Here is a 23,814-nt window from a genome sequence, read left to right on the forward strand (position 1 = left end):
ACCAGGCTGTGAATTCCTTAGGGAGTTATAGGCTTTATCTGGGCACGGAGGGCTACGCCAACTTCCTGGACTCACAGGCCTTAGGGGCAAATCCTGGAATAGCTTTCTACAGGCTATTTTCCTCTCTTTGTGCCTCATATTCACCCGCTTTAAGATCATGACCAAAGCTGATACGGTTTGGGCCTTAGAGAGTGACTGCTGAGGACCACAAAGTCTCCCCTCAGCCAAGGCTGCCTTTGTTTGTTTGGGTATATGGCCGGGGGCGGCAAACTCTGTAAAGGGCCAGAGAGTAAATATTTGAGGCTTCCCAGACCACATAGTCTGTCGCAATTACTCAGTTCTGCTGCTGTGTGAGAAAGCGGCTATAGACAAAACATATACCAGTGAGCATGGCTGTGTTCCAACAAAACTTTATTTACAAAAGCAGGCAGACAGCCAGATTTGGCCCCATGTCCAGAGTTTGCTGACTCTAGTTCACAAGATTGTTCTCTGGACTGGGCTTGCCCCTGCCCCCTGTCTCAGTGGGTGGAGACCACATCTTCCTACTGTGCGTTTACACCTCACTTAATTCTCTCAGCACCCTGTGAGGGAGTTGACGGATGAGAAACGCTGGACTGAGGGAGCTTCATTAACCTTTAAGGTCATAGTTGGTCAGCAGTGGAGCTGGGCTAAGCCCACTTCTTCTGATCCCAAACCCTTGCTCCATTCCCCCCGTGGCCCCTGACACAGCAGGTTTCCCACCCGGGGCCTTGATGCCAGGATGCCCTCTGCAGTGGCTTTTCATTACGATGCACCCTCCAGGTTCTAGAAAGGCAGACTCATGCTCTCTGCATGAAGCTCCTCCCCTAAGGTGAGATGCCACCGCTCCAGAGACCCAGCGAGCAGTCAGGCCCCCGGGGATCCTGGAGTTCCCAAGCGCCAGCCGGCTCTCTCAGGAGATGTTTGCCTGGGAAGATCATGCAACTGGGCCAGTCAGCTTGTGAATGACTGAGTGAGAAGCAGCCCCAGAGGGTCTTTCTACAGCAGCATGGACCTGGCTCCCTCCTAGGACCTGTGTTTTCCGTCCTCCTCTTGGGCACTGGGGGAAGAGCAGGGAAAAGACCCAGTCCCCACACCTAAGGAGTTTGCAGGCAGTTAGAGATCAGACAAACGATGGCAGACAGCTACAGAAGCCCAGAGGACCAACGTCTGAACCGGACCCTGATGGTCAGGGCACACTTTCCTTCCAGAGCAGGTCAAGGAGAAGATGGGTCTGATCTTACTCTTTCCCCTACATCCCTCGGCAGAACTGGAATTGTGGCCCATATTTGCCAGAAGTGAGGTTCAAGGAGAGCAGGCCTGATATCCCCTGACAGTCACTGTGAGATGGAATCATGGCCTTCAAATGTACCCACCAACCCTCAAATTAGGGGCTGTGAGCTCTTGCTGGTCAGAGCTTGGCCTCTGGGGCGGGGTTCCACTCAGAGGTGCTCTCAGCGGAAGGAGGGAGCCCTAGGACGAAGGTCTGATTTGGGGCTCTAAGCCAACCCCAGTTTATTGGTCTCCAAAGTAGGACTGGGACCCTAAACTCTCCTTGGCTTTTGAGAGCTGAAGAAGGGCTATTGGGGGCAGGGCCGCTCCTACCTGACGATGCTCCACTCTGGCTCGATCCGCACGATGGTGGGATCCTCCACGTACTGGAAGACCAGGTCCTGGTGGATCTTGGCCCTGTCCACCTGCACCGTCACCTTCATCTCCAGCACCTCATCTGAGGATGTGGTGTTGCAGACGATGTAGGACGGAGAGCGCCTGGAGGGAGGGAGACATGGGCCGGGCTCCTAGGTGTCAAGGAGGCATGGTGGTCCTGTGTCAGGGCCCTCCCACCCCCTCCCTGTTCGCCAGCCTGCTCAGAGGCAATGGGTGAGCACCGCCAGAGATATAAAGCTCCGAGAACTACTGACAAAACTCTCCTTGACCAAACTGTAGACAGGTTCCTCTGAGCCCTCTCTTTGACCAGGCCTTGTCCTTGGGCCCTAACTTCAGCCTGTCTTGCCCCATTTTTAGCAAGAATCCTGCTAAGCAAGTTTAGCAAGAATCCCCCACCCTTGATATCTGATCAAGTTCTTCATCCCTCTCCCTGGATGTCTCACCACCCTGGCCTGCCTTCAGCAAGAACCCTGTTAAGTTGATTTAGCAAGAATCTCCCTACCCTTGACATCTCCTCTTAGTAATTTTGCATCCACTGGCCCCTCCGCCGGCTCGTCTTTGCTGCTTTTGGAGTCAAGCCTGATTTTTTTCTCTATTGTGATAGTCCTGACCCCTATTGCAATAGCCCCGAATAAACTCTCTTACCATTTTACCAAGTGTCAGAACAATTTTTTCTTTAACAGCATTAACGCGAGGCCTGGCCTGGCTTGACTTCAGATCTGTCCCAGCCCTCAGCTTAGCTCTGTCCCGGGAACACCTCTCTGCGGAAACTCGTGCCTGCTAAGGGACGGTTCCCCACCACATCTCTGCGAGTCCTGAACTAGAGGTGCCTCCCGCCTCGCTCCTGTCCCCCGCGGCACTCCTCGCTCAGGGAGGGTGGGCCCTTCTGGGGCTGGATGGTGGAAGCAGGGGAGAGAAAGTGGGCCGCCCTTGGAGGTCCAACCTCAGCCAGCTGGGCAGCTGTCCCACCCAGCTCTCGGCAGTCCCAGCTGGCTCTGTAGCAGCTGGAGAGGAGCCAACGGGCCCTAGATTCCAAACCGTGTCCTATGGAACCCTGGGTTCTGCACAGAGGTCGGTCTGGGGGCACCAAGGCTAAATGGCGGGCAACAGCATAATGGGCCCACCCACGGAAGGGGTACCCATCAGGTCTGCAGACCAAGCCAAAACATCTGCCCCCAGGACACCCAGAAAGCCCTCTCCCGAAGAGAATGGCACCTTCGCAGGGAGGAGGAAGCACATCCGAGAGGTTGGCAGGAAGTCCGCCGCCCTGGGCAGCCCCGGAACCCCGGAGCCGGCCTGGAGGTGCCTTACCTGTGGAAGACGCAGGGCTGCTTCCCGAACATCACCACCACATTGCTGCCTGCGTTCAGGTTGGTGCCTGTGATGGTCACTTGGGTGCCCCCGGACATGGGTCCCCGGCTGGGCTTCAGGTCTGAGAGAGTCAGCGTCTGTGTAGGAAAGGATCTGATGTGATACACAACTGGGACAGGGCCAGAGGAGGCAGCAACCCTTTCCCGGAGCTGCCTTCTCGAATGTTCAGTATGGGCAGCCTCCCAGAGAGCTGGCACAGTTTTACTAGGCTTGTATGGATGGGCAACATTCTGGACCCTGAGAGTTTGCACTTCTGTATTAAAAACAGTAATAATAATAACACCTGCTATGTATCATTTTTCAGGTGGCAGGCTTTATATCTTCATCTATATATATAATTCAATTGCCCAATCAATTCTACAAGGTAGGTATTATTACCCATTTACAGAGGTGATTCGGAGAGGTTAAGCAAAGTTCCCAAGGTCACACAGCTAAAAAGCAGCATGACTGAGATCTGACCCCAGAGCTCTGGTTCTTCACCGCCTCTCCAGTCTGTGGTCTCCAGTCTTGGTTGCTTTTGGGAAGGTGATTTGCCCCTTCTACATGCCTCTCCAGAGAGCTGCCCAAAGCGCCCAGCTGCCAGAGCAACGGGATGTGAGGGCCCCAGGGAAACCAGGGTGGGGGTGGGGAACGAAGAAGGGTCAGCGGGTTGAGACTGGGGCTGGCGGCAGGGGCACCTGTGAGCTGAGGATTTGGCGTTCCAGCTTGTTCTTTGATTAGCATTTTAATGGAAAAACTTTCCTCAGTCCCAGGTGAGAAGCCAGCATCTGCATTTAAATGAACATTTCTCTCTCCCGGGCCGCTTGAAGAATTCTGCACCGAAAGTGGGACCTCCCCGGCTCCAGAGCGGGCAGGCGACCTCCCCGCGGAGAGGCCGCCATCAGTGACCCCGCGGAGGGGAAAACAAGGCCCGCCAAGCCCGCACGCCCGCCGCCTGGCACGCGCGCGCCCACGTCCGGGCGCAGGGCACACGCGCGGGGACACACGCTGACCGCCGCGCCCGGCGTCCGCCCCCGAGCAGGCGCGCTCGCGGCCCGCGCGCCCCGCCGCCCACGTGGTCCCCGCGGATCCCGAGCCTGGCATCGCTGTGGAGCCCGCAGAGCTGAGGCAGGGCTATTCCGGCTCTGCTACTGGCTCAGCCCGAGACCCGGCGAGGGTGGGGTGAGGCTGCGCAAAGAGCCTTCCTTTCTCAGCTCTTCCTCCATCACGCTGTGAGACTCAAGCCAGTCACTTAACCTCTCTGATCGCAAAATCAGGGGCTGGGTCAAAAAGTGATTATCCGATTCTGTAATTCGGAGACGCCTCCCACAAGGGGTGCCTTTGCCCCGCTGTCTGTAGAGGGAGAGTCTCAGACCTGGGTCCTGCTGACCTCCCCAGAGAGGGGAGGGAGGTGAGTGAGTGAGGGGGTGTGTGTGTGTCCGTGCCCAGGGGCTGAGGCAGGGGTAGTCCTAGAGATATAGTCAAAACTAGGGAAGTTAAGATATAGGGGGTGAGGGCAAGAAGAAAAGGAGAAGGGGTGCCCTGGCAGCCTGTGGGTAGGGTTCTCAGAAGGGGTCCCAGTGAGCACCCTGCTGGCTTTGCAGTGGCTCCTGTTGGCAGCCGGGTGCAGAGGAGTTTTTCTGGGGGTGAGAGAGGATGATACAAACACACGTTTTAAAGTTGGGAGAAACTATTAATTATTCAAGTCATGCTTCATAAATATTTCACGGTGAGTTTGCACGGGGAATCAGGCTCCATGCTCTGCCATCTCTTCACTTGGCTCTCTGGATGGAGGTGGAGGGACGGGAGAGGCGCTCCCTGCATGGAGATCTTTAGGGACAGAACTGGTGACGAGGCCAAGAGGGCTAATCAGGGGTCCCTTGGCCTTGGCGTTTGGGTTTTGGGTAAATACACCCACACATCAGAGTCTGGGCTGATTTGTGGGGGGAAACTGAGGGAGACCCAGATCTTGCTCTCAACCTCAGCCCTGGGAAGGGGTTCCCCAGCATGTCCCAGGCCCTGAGAAGCACCCTGAGAAAGGGCTCCCCAACATGCCCCGAGTCCCTAAAAGAGCCCTAGGAAGGGCTCCCCAGTTGACTCAGAACCCCAGAGGAGCTAGGGGCTTCTGTGTGGGGCCCAAATAGTGCTACCCGCAAGCTCCCTCATGGAGTGGGGAGGCGTGAGGGCTCTGAGATGCTGGGGAGCACAACAGAGGGGCGTTGTGTCACTCTTTGCCTCCCTGATAAGACTCATGGGGACGTCTGCCCCCATTCCCACCCTGAACCCCTCGGGACTCTGTGGGGAGAGCCTCAATGACTGGGCCCTTCAATGCACATTGGGGTCTGGGGAGGAGTCTGGGGTCCTGAGTACCATTCCTCCTCCCTGAAAGTCTTCTCAAGGGGACATGTGGCACCAGGACAGTTCCTCAGAAATGCCCTTCAAATAGAAAAGTGACACAAATCTTTGGGTCCCAGGGACCCATTGGACCAATGCCTTTTTGCCTCGTGGCAACCACTCTCATCTCTCTGACCCACCCTTCTGCTCCAAACTCTCCTCCTCCCCTCAGCCCCCTTATCTCCCTCTCCTTTCTGTTCCCATCTTTTGGTGCAATTCCACATCATACCTTATGCCAGGAACAGCCTCCCACTACACAAGATCCAAATGGAAAACCATCTTCTGCCAGATCTGAAAACAGGTCCTGCCTTTCCATGGGCTCCTTCCATGAAGGCTTGCCTGCCTTAACACCCCACATCCAATCACATCCTCCTCCAGGGTACAGACAGTCATGCAGGTGAGACCGACCTTTCCTGAGAGCAGAAGGGGTCTTTGAATGTCTGCCATGTAGACGTATCATAACAATTAAGCCCAAGAGCAGAGGTCACCGGGCGCATTGTAGTTACCCAGTAAACGTCATTGCTCCTAGGCCAGCGGTCCTCTGCCGGAGCTGTGGTTAGAATCTCCTGGGGAGTGTGGTTTGGCTTAGTGGACTCCAGAGCATTTGCTTAAAGCCCCTCAGGAGATTCCAGTGTGCAGGGAGGTTTAGAGCTACGTAGGCACTGCGTACGCTAGCAAAGAAATAACCTGGGCTCCATTCTAAGGACTTATGGGTCCAACAGAGAGCAGAGGTATCAAGTGGCCACACTGAGTGCCAGTGCAGACAGACGCCGTGGAGTCCCTGATGAGCATGAGTGGGGCCACCAAGGGCTGGAGCTGCATATTCAGAGAAGGCTGAGGAGTGGCTCAGGAGCAGGGCTTGGAAGAATGGAGGTTATATGGCTTGGGGCAATGTGGCAAAGGAGATAGAGAAGAGAAGGGGGTGAGGCCATGCAAAGGCTGGGGAAATAGACTGGACAGGCAGGTGGACCAGACCAAGGAGCTTGGAAGACATCTAGAGACAGAGGGCGCCCTGAGCTCTTCTTGAGGTGGGGCTGACATGGTAGAAATGGTATTCCACTGTGATGCATGGATTCGAATGGGTTCAGACCAAAGGCAGGGATTTAAGGAGGCCATTGCAGGGGCAGCGAGAATGGGAAAAGTAAGACTCCAGGACATGGCGATGGAGTGACTGATATCAGGCATTGAGGGAAGCGGAGCCACGGCCACCAAGATTGTGGGCCTGGGTGAGAGGCCACTGACAGAAAGGAACAAGTGAGGGGGACGCACTGTTTGTGCAGCTGACAGCCTGGGTTGTTCATGGGAGGTGACAGCAGGACATGGAGGGGACGGTGGCCTTTGAGTTAGTCACAAAGGTGAGAGGCTGGGCTAGAGACCCAGCTGACACAGCTAAGACCCAAAGGGAACACCAGCTTAATGAGGTAGCAGCCATTCCTAGTACCATCCACTCTGTCACCGCCAAGGGACCAAGGATAAAAACCGTTCCGGACTGTTGACTGGCCAAGGAATCCAGGGCTTGCTTTGGCCGTGCAGAGCTGGCCTCCCTTTTACGCCAGCTGCCAGGTAATTTCAGAGCCAGACGTCACGCTCAGTCTTAGCATGCCACGTCCCACCTCCAACACTCAGTGAGTGTCGTCTCCATCTTTCCATCTCAGCCTTTCTCTCCCTCTGAGTATCTCAACTCTGCCGGAATAACAACTTATGTATCTACAAATACATATAATATACAATATACACACATACTCTCTCCATATAAATATAGATATGTTTATCACTAATTGTCTTAAAGTGTATTGAGTTTAACTTGGAAATTCCCTCAAATTCTTTCAGAAGAAGGTCGGGGTACAAATCCTAAACAAATCGGTAAAACTATACATCCGTTAAATCCAAATACACACAATTACGTATGTGTGCACTTCTCTGTGAGCTCCTGTGTGCGTTCAGTGACAGCCACTGTTGTGCTTATGAGGATGATGGTTCTCAAAGAGTGGAGGGGGAGTAGAGAGCGGGGCCCAGGCAGGAAGGGGCGTCTGACGCCATTCCACGGCCCCCACCACATTCACGTCTGTACGCAGGTGGGCGCTTCTAGACTCTGGCCTCCTGAGGGAGGGGCTGCGTTGTATCTGATTCAACACTGTAACATCCGCAAGCCAGGGCCACGAAATTATCTTATAAAACTCAACCAGTTAAGCAAGTATTTATCAAAGAAGCTAATGAGTATTGTGTAAGGTGATAAATGGTTGTCAGTTGAAGGGGGAAAGAAGGAGGAGGAGTAAGGCAGAGGAAAAAAAAGAAGGAAGGAAGGAAAGAAGGGGAAGGGAAGGAAGGAAAGAAGAGAAGGAGGGTGAAAATGGGTTCCCTATGACGTATTTCAGGGCAGTTGATGCTCAGGCACAAAATCCATCGCTTAGGCGCCCAGCTCCCAAAAGCAGCTCAGAATCATGAGGAAATTATACCATCACAGCTGTCATTAACCTGAGACGTTAGCTAGATGGTAAGACAGTTTTGGAAATGATGCTGTGTGCATGGCAGGGGACGTGCTCACGTCTCCAGCATCCCTGTCATCACAAGGCGTGGAGGTTCTAGATGTCCTTGCCCCCCAGAACCCTTCATCCAGAACTGCCGAGAGCTTGTCAGACAGCCTTTGCAGGGCCAGGGAGGGTCCGGCTGGAGGGCACGTGAGGGTACGGGGGAGATCTCCAGCGAGGCCATGAGATGGGGAGGGAGATTGGGGGAAAGGGTTATTGGGGTTGGGAGGTGGGTACTGGTGTGGGTAGAGGAACGTGGAGTGGGGGTGCAGGTGAGATGTGGGAGAATGCGGTGAGGTTAAGGAGGTTGTGGGATGCGCATGATGGTGATGGGGAAGTGGTATGAGTGAGGATGGGATGGAAATGATGGGGTGTCACTATACAGGGAAAGGGCAGGGCACAGTAGCCCTGGTGGAAATCATGGAAATCATAAAGGAAATGATACCAGAAGCGATAAATCGAATGTATGTCTTTTTCACAACAACACCATGGAGTAGATGCTATTGTTATCCCCATTTTAGAAATGAAGACACTGAGGCCCAAGTTCACCCAATTGGTATGGGGCAGAGCCAAGGCCGAATTCCAGGAATCCCGACACACGGCCACTCTCCCCTGCCCTACCACACTGCCCCTCAGCCAGGAGCCAAAGCAACTGCCCTGGAGCCACACGGCTGGGCACAGCACAGTCTGCATATGAATCCAGGTCTTCCAGACTTCCAAGGCTGTGCCCTCCTGCACTGTAGGATGGGACCCCCAGGCCCTTCAGCTGGGTCTGCTCACAGAGGCCTAGACAGGCCCAGCAATCACGGTAATGAGGTCTGTGGCCTGCACCTGGCCAGGCCGCTGGTGGCCAGAACTCACCATGAAGTAATAGAGCTGCGAGGACCGGGCCATGAACTCGGGCCGGCACACGGCCACACAGATCTCCACGAAGCCGGCGTGCTGGCTGGGCTTGGCCTCCCCCATCTCACACACGATCCTGCGGGGAGGAGAGGACAGACCCCATGGGTCACAGGAGGGTCACAGGACTCCCAGCAGAAACCCTTGGGCCCCACACCTCCCCAGACTCCCTTCTCTGCAGTGGGGTCTCAGCAATGGGCAGGGAAGGGGGAGGTAGAAGACATCCCTGATTCCTCCTCGCCCGGGCTCCTCCTTGGTTCTCAGGAATGGAGGAGATGCGACGTCCGGGAGTCTTTCTGGAGCCATCTGGAAAGTGGGGAGACTAGGGGAAGGTCCCTGTGTTCTGACCCCAGGCACTCAGCCCCTAATTCGTGAATTGTCCACTCAATTGTGAATTAGAGTGCAGGGAATATTTCAACCAAATAGTTCTGGGAATAGAGTGGACAGGGCCCAGAGAGGTCAAGTAACTTACCCAAGGACCCACAGCAAGTCAGACAGGGGCCTTGGAGCAGACCCAAGATTTTCAGGTTCTTGCCTGGGAGCTCCTTGCTCCCAATGCAGGGACCGCTGCAATGAAGTGCTTTTTGCTCCCGGCCCCAGCTGGGGGTCAGGCAGTGGAGGAGATATTTGGGGGTGAGGGGGGAGCGTGGGCCAGGGGATGGGGGAGGAGAGTTGTAAATTTTTCTCTTTTAAAAATTTTTGTTTCAATTACAAAATTTGTTTAGACTCTGAAAATGAGACAGTACAGAAGTGTGACAGTAAAAAGTGTCCCTTTCTTCACTCCTAACTTCTCTTAAAAGTTTGCTATAGGGGCGGGTGCTGTGGCCCAGTGGTTAAGTTTGCACACTCTGCTTTGGTGACCTGGGGTTCATCGGTTCAGATCCTGGGCACAGACCTACACACTGCTCATCAGGCCATGCTGTGCCAGTGTCCCACATAGAAGAACTAGAAGGACTTACAACTAGGATATACAACTATGTGCTGGGGCTTTGGGGAGAAAAACAAAAAGGAGGAAGATTGGCAACAAGTGTTAGCTCAGGGCCAATCTTCCTCACACACACCAAAAAAACAACTTTGCTATATATATCCTTGAAGACCTTTTTCTAGACCTATGTAAATATATATATATATTATATATATAATATATATATAAACTCCCCTTTACAAATAAAGAAGTACAGAAAAGATAAGCAACTTGCCTAAATATATTTGCACATGTACGCACACCTATGTGTCTATATATTTATGTTTTATATTATGCACACAGATAAATGTAAATGTCACATATATAGATACACACACAACTATACACAAACATACACACACACGATTGTTAAATAAAAGTGAACCATAACCACCCCCTGATCTACACTCCTGTCTTTTTACTCAACGGGACAGCATGGACTTCCCGTCAGGTCACTGGATACACAGCCCTGCTCTATTCTTTTCAGCGGCTTCACAGTATTTCATCCCGTGACGTCATCATCGCTTGTTTAACCATCCTCCTATTGATGTACATTTAACTGATCCCGATTCTTCTCCTATTCCAAATAATCCTGCAAGATGAACCAATTTATGCACACATCCTTAAGCATTGTGTATTTATTAGAATAGGTTTCTGAGGAAGGAACTTGCTGGGTCATTGTTGGTGGATTTAATGTTTGATAGGTAGAGAGAAATAATGGTCCCTAAGGGCTGTACCGATTTGCACTTCTATCAACGGCAATTGAAGGAGATTACTTCACTCTTTTGCAAATACCAGATATTATCAGTCCTTTGAAAGTTTTTCCAATATAATAGGAAATGATCTCATTTTCATTTTCATTTTTATTTTCCTGATTGCTAGGGATGTTGCACACATTTTCGTGTTTGTGTATGTGGGTTTTAAAAATCTTATATAGCCTTTCCTTTGACTTATCTGAAGCTCTGTCTTGTTTTGCTAATGGACTGTCCTTTTGTAGGAGCTTCTGAATCGGAGTATTAGCTTTTGTCTGTAATAAATATTGCTGCTGTTTTCTCCCAGTTGGTCACCTGTCTTTCAACTTTGTTTATAATGCCTTTTGCCACCCTAAAGTTCAAAACCATCGGTGTTGTTCAATTGCTCGTTCTTTTACATTATGGCTTCTGTGTTTCTCTTAGAAAGAACTTCTGGGTGAGTGTCCAGCAAAAATCTATGCCTTTCTGTCCAGATAACATAATTAACACATGTTCAGTGTAAAAAAAAAAAAAAGAATGTACATAAAAAGCACTTGCCGTACATACATACACCCGCCCCCCCTCCCCCCCACCCCATCATTGCATCACTCAGAAATATCCATCGTCAACATTTTGGTATCCGTGTTTCCAGTCTTGCTTTTCTTTTAAAAATTAGTTAGGAACTCTGTAGTCTGCTTGGTCACCTGTGTTCTCACTTAATATACCTTAAGTGCCTGCCTGGTCATGATTTTTCTGCAATATTAGATTTAATGTCTGTGTGGTTTACTGTCCGGTGCGTATACGATAATTTATTGAACTGATCAATTCCCTATTTTTAGACATACAAATTGATTCTAAATTTTAACTGTTGTAAATAAGGCTGAAATAATCATTCTTGCAAATAGATATTTTTGCATTCTGGCTGTTTAGGGAAAGTTCTAGAAGTATTATGGCTGGGCTAAAGACTTTCAATCCATACTTCCAAAGTGCCTTCCAGAAAGTTCATCCCAGTATACCCTCCCGATGTGAACAGATGAGAGTGCTACTTCTCATGCCTCTTGTCTGCACAGGGCATGCACTTTTAAAAACTGTTCCCCATTGTTTTAATTTGCATTTCTTTGATTACTACTGATGTTAAACTTTTTCTGGGGGGGTGCTTTTTTTTTAAGATTGGCACCTGAGCTAACATCTGCTGCCAATCTTCCTTTTTTTTCTTCTTCTTCTTCTCCCAACACCCCCGCCCAGGTACATAGTTGTATATTCTAGTTGTGAGTGCCTCTGGCTGTGCTATGTGGGACGCCACCTCAGCATGGCCTGATGAGTGGTCCCATGTCTGCGCCCAGGATCTGAATTGGCGCAACCCTGGACCGCTGAAGCGGAGCGTGCGAACTTAACCACTCGGACACAGGGCTAGCCCCTAAACATTTTTCTATCTGACTTTCGGTTCTTTGTCTGTCTTGTGAATTGCATGTTCATGCTCTTTGCTCCTTTTCTGATATTTGCCTTTTATTATAGAACCTCTTTCTAAGTTAAGAAAAAGCATCTGTTAACTATAACAGGGTATAACCATATTTCTAGTTTATCATGCATATTTTTATTCTGCTTATGATAATTTTTAATGTACGAGTTTTAGAATTTTCTGGACTCAAATCCCCAATCTTTTCCTTTCTGTTTTTCTTTTGCAGTGATACTTAGAACACCTTCCCTTCCTTGAAATCAAATAAATTCTCACTTGTATTGTCTTCTAATCTTTTCACAGTTTCATTTTTTATCACTTAACTCTTTAATCTGTCTGGAATGTATTTTGGTGTATAATGTGAAATAAGAATCTGATATTGTATTTTTTTCCAGGAAGCTAACAAGCACCACTTATTGAATGATCTTTCCTTTCCGTGTTGATTTGAACTGTCACCTTTATCACATACTAAGTTTTTATATATCAGGATTCTTTTTCTGGGTGTTCTATCTTATTCCACTGATCGAATACTACAATACTTTAATCATGTGGCTTTATAATAATATCTTTTATATTTGGCTATGCAGGTCCAAAGGAGGACGTTTTAAAGTTCCCCAAATCACAATATATTGGTAGCAGCCTGCTTTGGTTTTGTTCTAGGAAGAACTCAGAGTTTCGAAGGATCCATAGAAAGACCTTTGGATAAATGAACGATGATGGACCATGGAGGTGAGTTCTACCAGACAGGAGCCTTCATTCATCTGCTCTATGAGCACCTCAGGAAGACCCAGATGGAAATCAGAAGGACGAGGATGGCAGTACTGATGGTTCCAGAATGACTAAATCGAGCAAGACCCAGCAAGCAGAAGTGTAAACTGCACTGACCTACCTAAGGGATGACTTACAAACAGTCAATAACTGATGCACACAGGACAAGTGGCAAGGTTTCAATCCAGGAGAGGCAGCCAAGATAGTATAGAATATAGATTCTATTGTGCTGATAAACACTTCATGGTTGTGTTTGCTGGGCTGGAAAATTGTGTTTACTTATTTACAAGGCAATACGTGACTCACAAACCTCCTCCAACAGGTGGGTTAGAGGTCAAGGTCACTTGTTGAATGACCTTGCACTCAGTGCACCAGCAGACCTTGCAGAGAGGAAAACAATGCAAAGCACCCACAGGCCTGGGGGTGGGTGTGCAGTTTCATTTTCAGTCTCCACAGAGACTAGCATAGGATCAGCTTCTTTCATAATTGGGAGAGGACAGAAGTGGGGAGTTGGGGACAGCAGAGGGAGTCGGGGTAAGGATTTGAACTCATACTTCTCCTGTAGATTTTAATTTTGAATTGTCTCACCCCTACCCACAGCCACACCCTGAGGACATAACAATCACTTTTCTCTTCTCTCCCAGCCTTTCCCTTTCTTCTTTCTGCACTTCCCCCATGTGGCAAGTAGCTAGTTCAGAGGCTGGGAGTTGTGGGAGCCACCCCCTGCCACATCCTAGAATGTTAGGGGCATTCCCTCCCCTTCCCAAGCTCTAAGACTGTCTGTTGTTGGGCAGGGAAGGTAAGTCAACAACAGACAGTTGTACCCCCCCCTTTCTCAGGTGGCTTCCACTCACTGTTCTGCAGGGATGTAGCCGTCCACCAGAGGGCTGCAGTCCACGCCGGCCACCTTGACATGGGAGGCGATGTCCCGGAATTCCAGGCCCAGGTTCTCCCCTCGGATGGTGACCTTGGTACCCCCTTCACGGGGGCCTGTCACTGGGATTATCTGGAGGGAGGAAGCATGGGGATTTGGCAGGCACCAAGACAGAGCCATCACCCTCTTCCTGATGAGGCAAGGAGAGGTTGCTGGCCCCTCCCCATCTCTGCCGGATTCCCTCAGTTGGGTCCGAGTCCACAAGGGCACCCAAGGGACTGTCAATGGACAGGAGCTTGTGACAGAGCAGTCCATGTTTATGTGTGGTTTTAGGAGCAGTGTTCAAAGCTCCTCGTTCCTCTTCCCATTTCACAGAAGTGATGAGGGAATGGGATGTGATCTGCAGTGCTGCTGGGTAATTCACAGAAAGTCAACATTAGGGCCTTCTGGTTTGTTCCACTTTCAAGGAAAATGAGCAAGCCTCCTATCAACCCATAGCCCTCCACACTATGGCAAACCACCCATGTTTCCAGACCCTTCTCAAATGTCACTTCCCCACATCAGATGTTCTTTCTCCCTCTCTACTGAAATTTCAAGGCAGCTTCTTTGTGCTCCTTTCATGGTAACAATTACTTGTGTCTGATTCCTCATGCCTCAGATCCTGAGTCTCTGAGAGCAGGGAGGGTGTGTCACTTCTCCTTGTGGACTTCTCAGTGATGGCCCCATATTTGTTTCTTGAGTTGTAATTGTGTTGAAACCCCTGACAATCCAAGCACCTTCCTGGAGTTAGAAGAGCATTTGTCACAACTCCTTTGCCTCTACTGTTCAGCTTGGTTTCTAAGGAGTTGGGTTTGGTTTAGACTTTACCCTCATACACTGGCCAAAATGACCAGCTTCCCCTCTTGAGATGTCACTGTTGGTGTTAAAAACTCATGATTGGAATGTTGGGATTCAACAACCAAGGGCCTGCTTGGAGGTTGGGACTCCGTACAGTTCACACGATCTAATTATGACATCCCACATTGGTGACCTTAGTGGCAGGAGGCCCTCTGTGCCAGCCTCTCCTGGCATTTGACAGACCAGAGAAGGGCACACTTCCCATTCCTGGGGCCTCTGAACACCAGCCCCTGGATCCTGACCAATGTCAATGGGACCTCAATGGAAGGAGCCCAGATAGCCCACCACTTAACGCTCCTACCCTCTCCACCCCACCAGGGTCACAACTGGTGGTGCCATCTTGCGGGGAGGGTGAGAGATGGGGAAGGGGAAGAAACTAGTCTGGGGCTCCCCTGAGTGGCAGCTTTGCCGGGGGAGGCTGTTCATCTATAAAAGTCAAGATATTTCCTGCTTCTTACACATGCATGTTTGTGAGTGAGCGTGCAGGAGGGTGAGCGTTTGCACATGTGTGCTCCCACTGCAGTGGAAAGACAGATCCCTTGGAGACAGGGGCCCATTTCTATGTGAGGGAGGTGGACAGAGAAAGGGAAGGCTGGAAGGGAGAGTCCGTCTTCTTCCCAGATGCCTGCCCAGCCAGTCCCCAAGGCACCAGTGGCACCTGGCAGCAGCCGCTGCATGATGTTCCAGCCCTGGCTTGCTGTCCTGAAAAAGGAGTTTTCTCTCTGGCCCAGGCCTCAGTTCCCAGGTTCCTGGAGGGCTGATGCCAATGTGGAGCCAGGAAATAGCCTCCAATGCAGAGAGATTTGTTTCATTTACCATCCCCTCAGTAATTTTCTTGGTCTCAGGCCAAGAAGAAAGCAAGTCCACTGTTTGTGGCAGACACATCATTGGCAGTCATGTGTGGCAGCCCCCAGGGAGGGTTTCTTGTTAAGGGCTCTGGGAGGGGAGGGGAGCGGAAGGGAGGAGAGAAGGGGGCCCGGCCTAGGTGTGGGGGCCAGGGACAGAGGGGCGTCCATCTGCCCTCCTTCTCGAGATAATTCTTTGAGTTAAACGCGTATTTCCCCCCAGTTTGAGAATCACTGTTGAGATTCCTGCCCACGCAGGAGACTAAGGTAGGAACTGAGAGAAGCTCCCCGTATCTGGGAAACTAGGAAGGTAGGAGGTGAAGGGGCTGAAGTGGGGACACAGCTAGGGGACCACTCCGAGGGGCCGCTTTGCTGGACAAGGCTGTTTCCTCCCTGAGCCAAGCCCCTTCCTGCCTTTGCACATCCCCGGTGTGCAGGCCCAGGGGAATGTGTGGGTGTCTTGCCTTTGTGGTGGAAGAGAACATTAATCTAGGAACCGAGGGACCTGGGATCAGAGCGCTCTGAACTGATTTACACTTTGGTTGGAGTGAAGCAGCATGTCTGAGCACTGGCCTTTTGTCAGGGAAATGTTGGTTAAAAACCCTGGCCTTGGCAGGCATTATGGGTTGAATCGTGTCCTCGCAAAATTCGTACATTGAAGTCCTCACCCCCAGGACCTCAGAACGTGACCTTATTTGGAGAGAGAGTCTCTACAGAGGTCATCAGGTTAACATGAAGTCATTAGGGTGGGTCCTAACCCAACACGACTGGTGTCCTCATAAAAAGGGGAAATTTGGACACACAGAGACACACATGGAAGGAAGATGATGTGAAGAGACACAGGGATAAGACGGCTGTCTACACGCTGAGGAGAGAGGCCTGGAACACATTCTCCCCTCCTGTCCCAGAACAGAACCCTGCCGACACCTTGATCTCGGACGTCAAGCCCCCCCGAACCGCAAGACAATACATTTCTGTTGTTTAAGGCACCCAGTCTGCAATGCTTTGACAGCCCTAGGAAACCACATGGTAGGGTTGCTGTGAGGACTGATGAAGTAGGGGATATCAAGCTCTTTTGCAAACTATGAACAGAACCACACAAGCATCCGGCATGTTACCGTGACTGCCGTTGTTAGATTATGGGATACATGCGTGTTTCTGAAACTGGACACTCACGCATGCCCAATCTATCCTCACTATGTAGGGAGCAGAGGCTGAGCTTTCTCCCTCTTCTCCCCCACCCCCCTCCGCTTCATTATAACAGAAGATTATATCATAACATTTGTCTTGATAATCTGCATCCACTGTGGCAAAGAGGCCTGAGCGCCTCCTGTGTGCTAAGTGCTGTGCTGGAGGCACGGAGGTGAGGCAGACATGGTCCTGTTGTGGAGACATGCGTGCCTCGTTCTTATTTACCAGGAGAGCGAGGGACTCCGGCCACGGTGGAGGGGGGACCTCAGGGGGTCTTTCTGCCAGGAATGTGGAGTGGGGAGGTGAAGACATGGGATGACCTAAAGACACCCCAGGGGCAGTGATTCCCTTGGCTCAGACATGCACGGCAATGACTTTAACAACGTTGGCGATGATCGAGGAGGAGGACGTGAGATCGCTGTGGGCTGGGCATGGAGCCTAGTGTTTTGCATGTGTTCTCTCATACAATCCTCGTCGCTCTCCTGTGAGGTGGATGCTTAGACCCACTGCACAGGTAAGGAGGCTGAGGCATGGAGATGGTACCCAGCAATTAGTTGGCAGAGCCAAGATTCAAACCCTGTTCTCTGTGACCCACATGTCTGCCTGTTTAGCTCTGCCCTGCCCCTCACTGCTCTCTGCTCCATGGCCTATGACCCTCTGTCTTCCTGAACTGTGCTCCTAGGCCATCTTACAGCCTAGGTCTTGCTTTGGGCAAGTCCTGAGGTGTGGCCATTTCGACCTCCTCCACCTCTTCAGGGCTGGGCTCTGTGCCCTTGACCCCCATGCAGCCTCCACTCACGGGCTGGCTGCCTGGTGAGGCTGCCGCTGATGGAGCCTCATGGCCTTGTCACTGAGACCGTTAGAGACAAAGGGAGGGTGGCAAGGACTTTGAGGCCTTTTCAGTACAGCTCATGTGGAGACTTCAACAGGACAGTCGAACCCCTGTCTGCTTTCGAACTCCCTTGATACTGGAAAGACCTCGGAACCAAGCCTATAGCTTCTGGACAAGCTGTGCAGGAAAACGAGGATGCCTCTAGCCAGCTGGGGCATCCAAGTACACCTGGTTGTCACTGGGTGATGGACACCAAGGCCACATGGCTTTCAGGGCCCCAGCCCCATGGCAGGGCACGGCTCAGCAGCCAGAGCAGGCCCCGTGGAGGGTGGCTTACCTCGGTGATGCGGGGGTTTGTGCACTTGCTGTTGGCGCCCGACAGCTCCAGCCACTGGCTCTCGTGGATGGGGCAGTGCTGCCGCAGGGTGCACTGGGCCTGGCCCTGGCACCAGCCGCACTCGAAGTCTGGGTCCGCCTTGAGGCACAGCCCACAGCTCTCACGCATGGCTCCACACTTGTAGAGGTGAACTGTGGGCAAAGGCAAGTGGTCCTTTGGGGCGGGGGGTAGGGGCAGTGAGGGGCCAGGGAGTGTGGACAAGGAGCACAGTCCCGGCCTGGCCTCAGATGGTGGCACGCCTGCCCACGAATGCACAGCTGCTCCCTCCCTCCCCCCACCTCCCCACCAGGGCCCACCTTCCACACCTTTATTCTGAGCTGGGTTGTCAATATTGAAGTGCCCGTTCCACACGACCGTCAGCTCCACGGGCAGGTTGTTGATCTCCATCCCTTCATAGGAATACTGCAGCCGGGTCAGAGAGGAAGGAAGAAAGCTGGGTCAAGGAGATTTCTAGTGAGGGCCAAATGTTCAGCCTGGGGCCCTCAAGAGTGTACAGGGCTAAGGACTGGCCAGGACTGTGCATGTGTGCGTGTGTGTGTGCACACGCATGTGTGGGTGGGCAGAGTGGGGAAGCACATCTCAGGAACGAGGAGCAGGAGATAAGGCCTGAGTGGGACCACAGCTATGTGGGACGCCCATTTGGATGCGGGTTCACGGAGCAGATCTGAGCAAGCTACTGGTCCACCTTCTATGGAGGCCTGTGCCCACCAGCCGTCTTTCCCCAGGAAGTTTAACTGAGAGAGGAGCCCACTTCCTCCCTGACTGCCCAGGGGAACCCTGGCCTTTGGGCCCTGCCAGGCCCTCGCTTTGATTTGGAACTTTAATTTCTAGGAAATGTTCAGAAACCTAGAGAAGGCTGATCAACCCCCAAGCAGAGAGCAAGAAGTGAAGGGGTTGCACTCATCCGGATGAGTGGCTAGGGTTTAAGAGAGAAAAGGACTGGGGGGAGCTCAGAGGTGAGGTGGGAAGTCCCAGGGACACCCTCGAGAACAAACAGGAATCTGGGTCAGGACTCCAAAGACTCAATGACAGGGTGCAGGCCCCAGCTCTGTGCTGCCCACATGGGAGCTGCCTTCAGACCCGCACAGGGTGTCCTCTCGGTCCTGCTTCTCTGCTGGCTCTCCTCCAGAGTCTGATGCCCCACTCTCTGGGTCCTGGCCTTGGGACAGTGGTGCTAAGAGGTAGGGAGGGGGTGAAGCAGGAGTTGCTGCTGCTCAGATGCCAGGCGGGTGGAGGGGCAGCCCCTGGGCATGCCAGCCCCCATGCCTTCTGATGGCAGACACTTCTCCATCCCAGAGAAGGAGGGTAGGTGACAGGAACCCACGCCTGCCCTGGGCGGCATTTCCAGTCCTTACCTGGTGATTTTCTCATTATTCCACCAGACTCGCCCACCACAGGGGGTGGATGGAGGAGTGGAACTGAGACAGGTTTTCTGTAGGGGAGGAGATCAGGGCTGGCAGCTTGTTCAAAGAGTTCAGTCCAGGTGACTTGGTTGGAAGTTGTGTTTGTAGAGCCAACAGGCTCTTTTAACTCAGAGTTAAAGTTTAGGGGGCCTGGCCTGTGGCGGTATCGGTGGATATTATGGCAGCTGATGCTCCCTCTGCCAGGCTAGCCGCAGCACCTGTACTGTGGGAGGACAGCCACAGAACCTCGGGGATGCATGGCTGGGGAGGGTCTCTGGGCCCGTCATCCATGCCTCTGCCTCTGTAGCCCATTCACAGAGGCTTCTAAAAGAGATGGTATAATCCTAATCTGGGATACTGCCCTAAATGCCCGAGTGCTCCAACGTGAACATGTCGTGACGTCATCCTCGTACACAACATAAGCAGGATGTACGTCCAGCCTTCTTCAGGCTCTACCCTTCTCCAGTGCTCCACAATGTCCCACTAACTCCCTGGGGACGGATGCCCAGGCCAGGGAACCGAGGTCAGTGTTTTTACCACAACGGTGGTAGTTTGCACGCACCATCCACCGTCTCAGAGACGATGACCTGAGCCAGGACAGGGTCTGAGCTCCAGCCACAGAATAAAGCAAAGCTCCCTGGCCCTGTGCAAACAACAGTGGAGAATTTTTTTATCATCACATCACTCAGCTGGCGACTCGTAATCTCTCTGCTGTGTGGCACAGCAATCAGCTCCTCAGAGATGAAGGTCTTTGTGTCTGGGGCAGGCTGGGGGGTTCCAAGTCATCCTGAGTTTTCTCAGAGAACCTCTTGTACTCTAGGTTCTCAGAGTGGTCTAGGGACCACCTTCATCAGAATCATTCGGGGGATGGGATGGGGTCTACTAAATGCAGGTTCCAGGGCCCTCCAGACCTGCTGAGTTGAAATCTCTGGAGATGGGGAGCATTTTGAACAAGGTATGCTGGTGCTTCTGGTGCTGTGTGAGCTAGAGCCTCTGCTCCCTGCAGTGGGCTGGAAGCAGGGAGACGGGACTGCCGGTAGAGAGAGGTGTGTAGGGAGGAGGGAGGGGGAACACTTTTCCAGACCTTCCATTTCCTCCTCTAGCCAAGCTCCACTTCCCATCCCTCCCATCCCCCTGCCCATCTCCCTTCTCCAAGGCCCCAGTGGGGGAAAGGTGGTGAGCCTGGGCCAGAACTCAAAGTGGAAGCAGCAGGTGGTGACGAGGGATGTGTGGCCAAAGATCAATAGAACCTTCTGGCTCCTCTGGAGAAGGATCTGAACACCCCCAAGGAGCAAGGGAAGACATACTGCACGTGTGTGCGTGCGAGTGTCTGTGTGCACAGATGTGTCCCCATGCCTGCTGACTTGAGAAGATGTCAGTGCACATATCTGTATCATCCATGCATTCATTCATGCCTGTGTACATGGGCACACACATGCAACACACGTGTTCTGCCACAAAGTGGCTCTGCAGTGACCAGCTGCAGGCAAACCATCTAGGCCTCAGTTTCCCCCATTTGTAAAGTGGGACTTGCAAACAATGCATACCTCATAGGATTGCTGTGAGGGTTCGAGATAACCATCGATGCTCTGAGCACAGTGCCTGTCACATAGAATGAGCGCTCAAATATTACAGTGTATTTTAATCTATGCGTATACACTCGAGGATGCTATGCAAAAATATATTTGTGTTCCCTGTGTTTAAGTTTATGTGGAATAATAATAGCAGCTATTTATTGAGTGTTTACACAGCAGACACTTGGTACATATGGAAATGGATGCGTACGAGAGCGCATATGTGTTCAGATGTGCATGTGTGTGTGCATATTTTCTTTCTGAAGAAAATTGAAAATAAAAAAGACTTTAAGGATCACATATGTTGGGCATTGCTTTCTCTTTCTTTCCTCCATTCTTGGGATCTTGACTATGAAATATGACAGAAATCATTAACCCTGGGGTGCTCCCCACCCCTCCTCAGTCTCTAGGGAAGTCACTCTGTTCCTGGAGACCCTCTCTCCTCCATGACCTGCATCCCGCAGGGGAAGGGCTGGCCAGCTAGGGAGCCTGGACCACTGACTCCCATCTGCCATGATGGCTCCCCACCTCCGCTCCCATAAACGTTCCACTTAGCATTTCCATAGCTCTCTGTAATCAGTGGGCAGTTAATCTGCACAAAACCCAGAGCTGAGGGAGGAGGCTCTCAGGCTCCCAGAGGCCGGGAGGTTAGGTGTGTCCATCAAGGTCAGGCACACCATGGCCGGCCAGAGGATGACATGGCTCATTGCCTTGGGAAAGAGTGGACCTCAGTTTCTCCACCTTCTAAAACAAAGAGAAGACCTCTATGTAATTTGGACTTTCTTTCTACAACCATTCCTTTGTCCCAAGCTCTGAGATATTTTGCTAGAAAGTTCTACCATTCGGGCAAACAAATCTGAACAACATAAGAAGCCTGCGTGTGCTCCATGTCCCTCTCCAGGACCCCAGAGGGCTCAGCAGACCCATTCCCATCTGAGTCCCAGGAGAGCAGGAAGGCGGACAAGCTACCTCCCCATTGGTGTCCCCATCCCTGTGTTACATGCAGTAAACTGGGGCACTGAGAGAAAACATGAGACCACTGGGGGTGGCTGGAAGCTGGGCCTGGAGTCCCAGGGCCTCATGGCCAGCTGCTTCTCCTGTGCCCACGTACTCGCGGGACTGACGGGACTAAGAGGAGAGCCCTGGGCACTATTATTAGCAGCACTTGACATTTCCCTGGAGCCGTGGTCTAAAGGAGACCATGGACCCCACAGTTACTCCCCTCTAGCTATGCCTGTGAGCTACCCTGTTCCCCTCCCACAGGCCCCCAGGGCTGCAGCGATTGGCCCAGGGCCTATCCCCAAATAGTGGGCTGGAGGCCACCTGCCTGCTCACCCAGCCCCACGTCATGCCCACCCTGAGTTTTCCTAGGTCTCTTTCTTTCCTTGCTCTCCTCTGAGACCTCTTTGTCACCCACCTCCCCCATCCCAGAGAGCTCAGGGATGGAGGATGTCAAACAGCAGTACTTCTTCTCCCACAATCCTCTCTGAGGCAGGTCAGACCCTGCTCCCAGGGATAACACCAAGGTGGGGGTATAAAGTGCTCAGTTGCTATTTTTTGCTCAACCTTTGATTAAGGGGTGTGTTATGAAACTGGGTTCAAGTTTTCAATTTGCTGTTTATTTGCTATGTGACCTAGGGCTGGTCATTTGCCCTCTCGGGGCTTCAGAGACCACGCCCACCCCACCCCACCCCAGCACAGGATCAAGTAGATACTCTCTCAGGTTTATTCCTGCCCTGATGGTACACTGTTTCCTATAACAGTGGTAGGGGATGCTCACCCCTGATTATGACCCCAAGGATTTTTTAAGGAAGTCACTTGATGGTAAGTGTCATCCTGGCCCAGACTGGAATTTAAACTGGGATCTCACTGCCCCGCATGAAAAGAGAGGCTCCTGGGAAAAGTCAGAGCCCAGCCCTCCTGTACTGCATGACTCCAGTGGGTCCCAGTAGGTAGACGGGATACTCCTGGAATCCACTGTTTGTGGGTACCCCCCCTGTTGCCAAACCTTCTAAAACTTGCAAAGAGTAGAGAAACGAAATTCCCCACCCCCTCCCTGATGGGGTGCTGAACTAAAACAGGTGTGGGCAGAGCCTGGCTCAGCTGCTCTGGGAGCAGCAACGTGGAGGCCCTGAGAACTGTCCGTGGGGGGAGGGGAGGTCTCAGACTGACACCTAACTCAGGGTGGGGGGCCAGAGTTCAGCATGAGGGCTCCCCAGCTCCTGAGGGGAGGGCAGGCAGATGGGCCGGGATCTGAAAAGTCACATCCTCTCCTGGCGGTCAGAGCCTTGGGGTCCAGCCTGTGGCCCCAGTGTCATGTGTTTCCACCACGGCTCTGGTGTCTGCATGTCTCCAGGAAGCAGATCTGGAGGAGCCTGAGCCTGTACTCAGGAGGCTGGCTGAGTGGGCAGGACCTCGCCCAGGGCGTGGGGCCCCCAGGGGCTGGAAGCTGAACTGACCATTGTGTCCTGGGGCGTCAGGCTTCCAGGTGGGAAATTCCCACATAAGGAGCTGCGTGATCTGCTGATTTCTTAAATCCCAAGATTTGGATGTCAGACAAGCAGATGTCCCCCATGGAGCCCAGTGGTATCTTTCCTTGTTCCGTTGGTACTGACCAGGGTACAGCAGCAGATTCCCTGGGGGGCACCACAGAGGAGAAGACCCGGCCCTTACTTATCCAGCCCTTACCTGTGGGGGCTGCTGAATTCTCATTTGTGTCCTTGTTCCCAAGAGGCTCTGATTTTGCTCCCACATTCAGGGAGTTAGTTCCCTGTGACCCTATAGGGCTCATTCATTGAGGACAGCTGAACACAATCGGCTTCCAATTCTGGCAGTACACAGAAAGGCAGCGGGTCCCCACTCAAGTTAGTCCCCAAGGCACGGACAGAGTTCTGACCCCCGAGGTTTAGAGAACGAACTCGGCCTGTCCTCTGGCGTATGCTTGTCTATTTAACCGAGTCAGCTGAAGCAAGTGGCCCCGTGAGGTCCCATCTTGTGGCGTCTGGGGAACTGAGGGTTGGATCA

General features: G+C 52.1%; 1 protein-coding gene across 1 annotated transcript in view; it reads right to left on the reverse strand.

The window, feature by feature from the left end:
- PLXNA4 (plexin A4) overlaps nt 1-23,814 on the reverse strand; it is a 432,364-nt gene that overhangs the window by 57,619 nt on the left and 350,931 nt on the right. The window contains exons 11-16 of the mRNA XM_070616607.1: nt 18,119-18,215; nt 17,754-17,944; nt 13,632-13,783; nt 8,820-8,937; nt 2,998-3,134; nt 1,624-1,788 (exon numbers count right to left, since the gene is read on the reverse strand). Of these exons, the coding sequence (XP_070472708.1) occupies nt 1,624-1,788; nt 2,998-3,134; nt 8,820-8,937; nt 13,632-13,783; nt 17,754-17,944; nt 18,119-18,215 (860 nt within the window). The remainder of the gene's footprint in view (nt 1-1,623; nt 1,789-2,997; nt 3,135-8,819; nt 8,938-13,631; nt 13,784-17,753; nt 17,945-18,118; nt 18,216-23,814) is intronic.

Source organism: Equus przewalskii, chromosome 4 (genome assembly GCF_037783145.1).
Source record: "Equus przewalskii isolate Varuska chromosome 4, EquPr2, whole genome shotgun sequence".
NCBI lineage: Eukaryota > Metazoa > Chordata > Mammalia > Perissodactyla > Equidae > Equus > Equus przewalskii.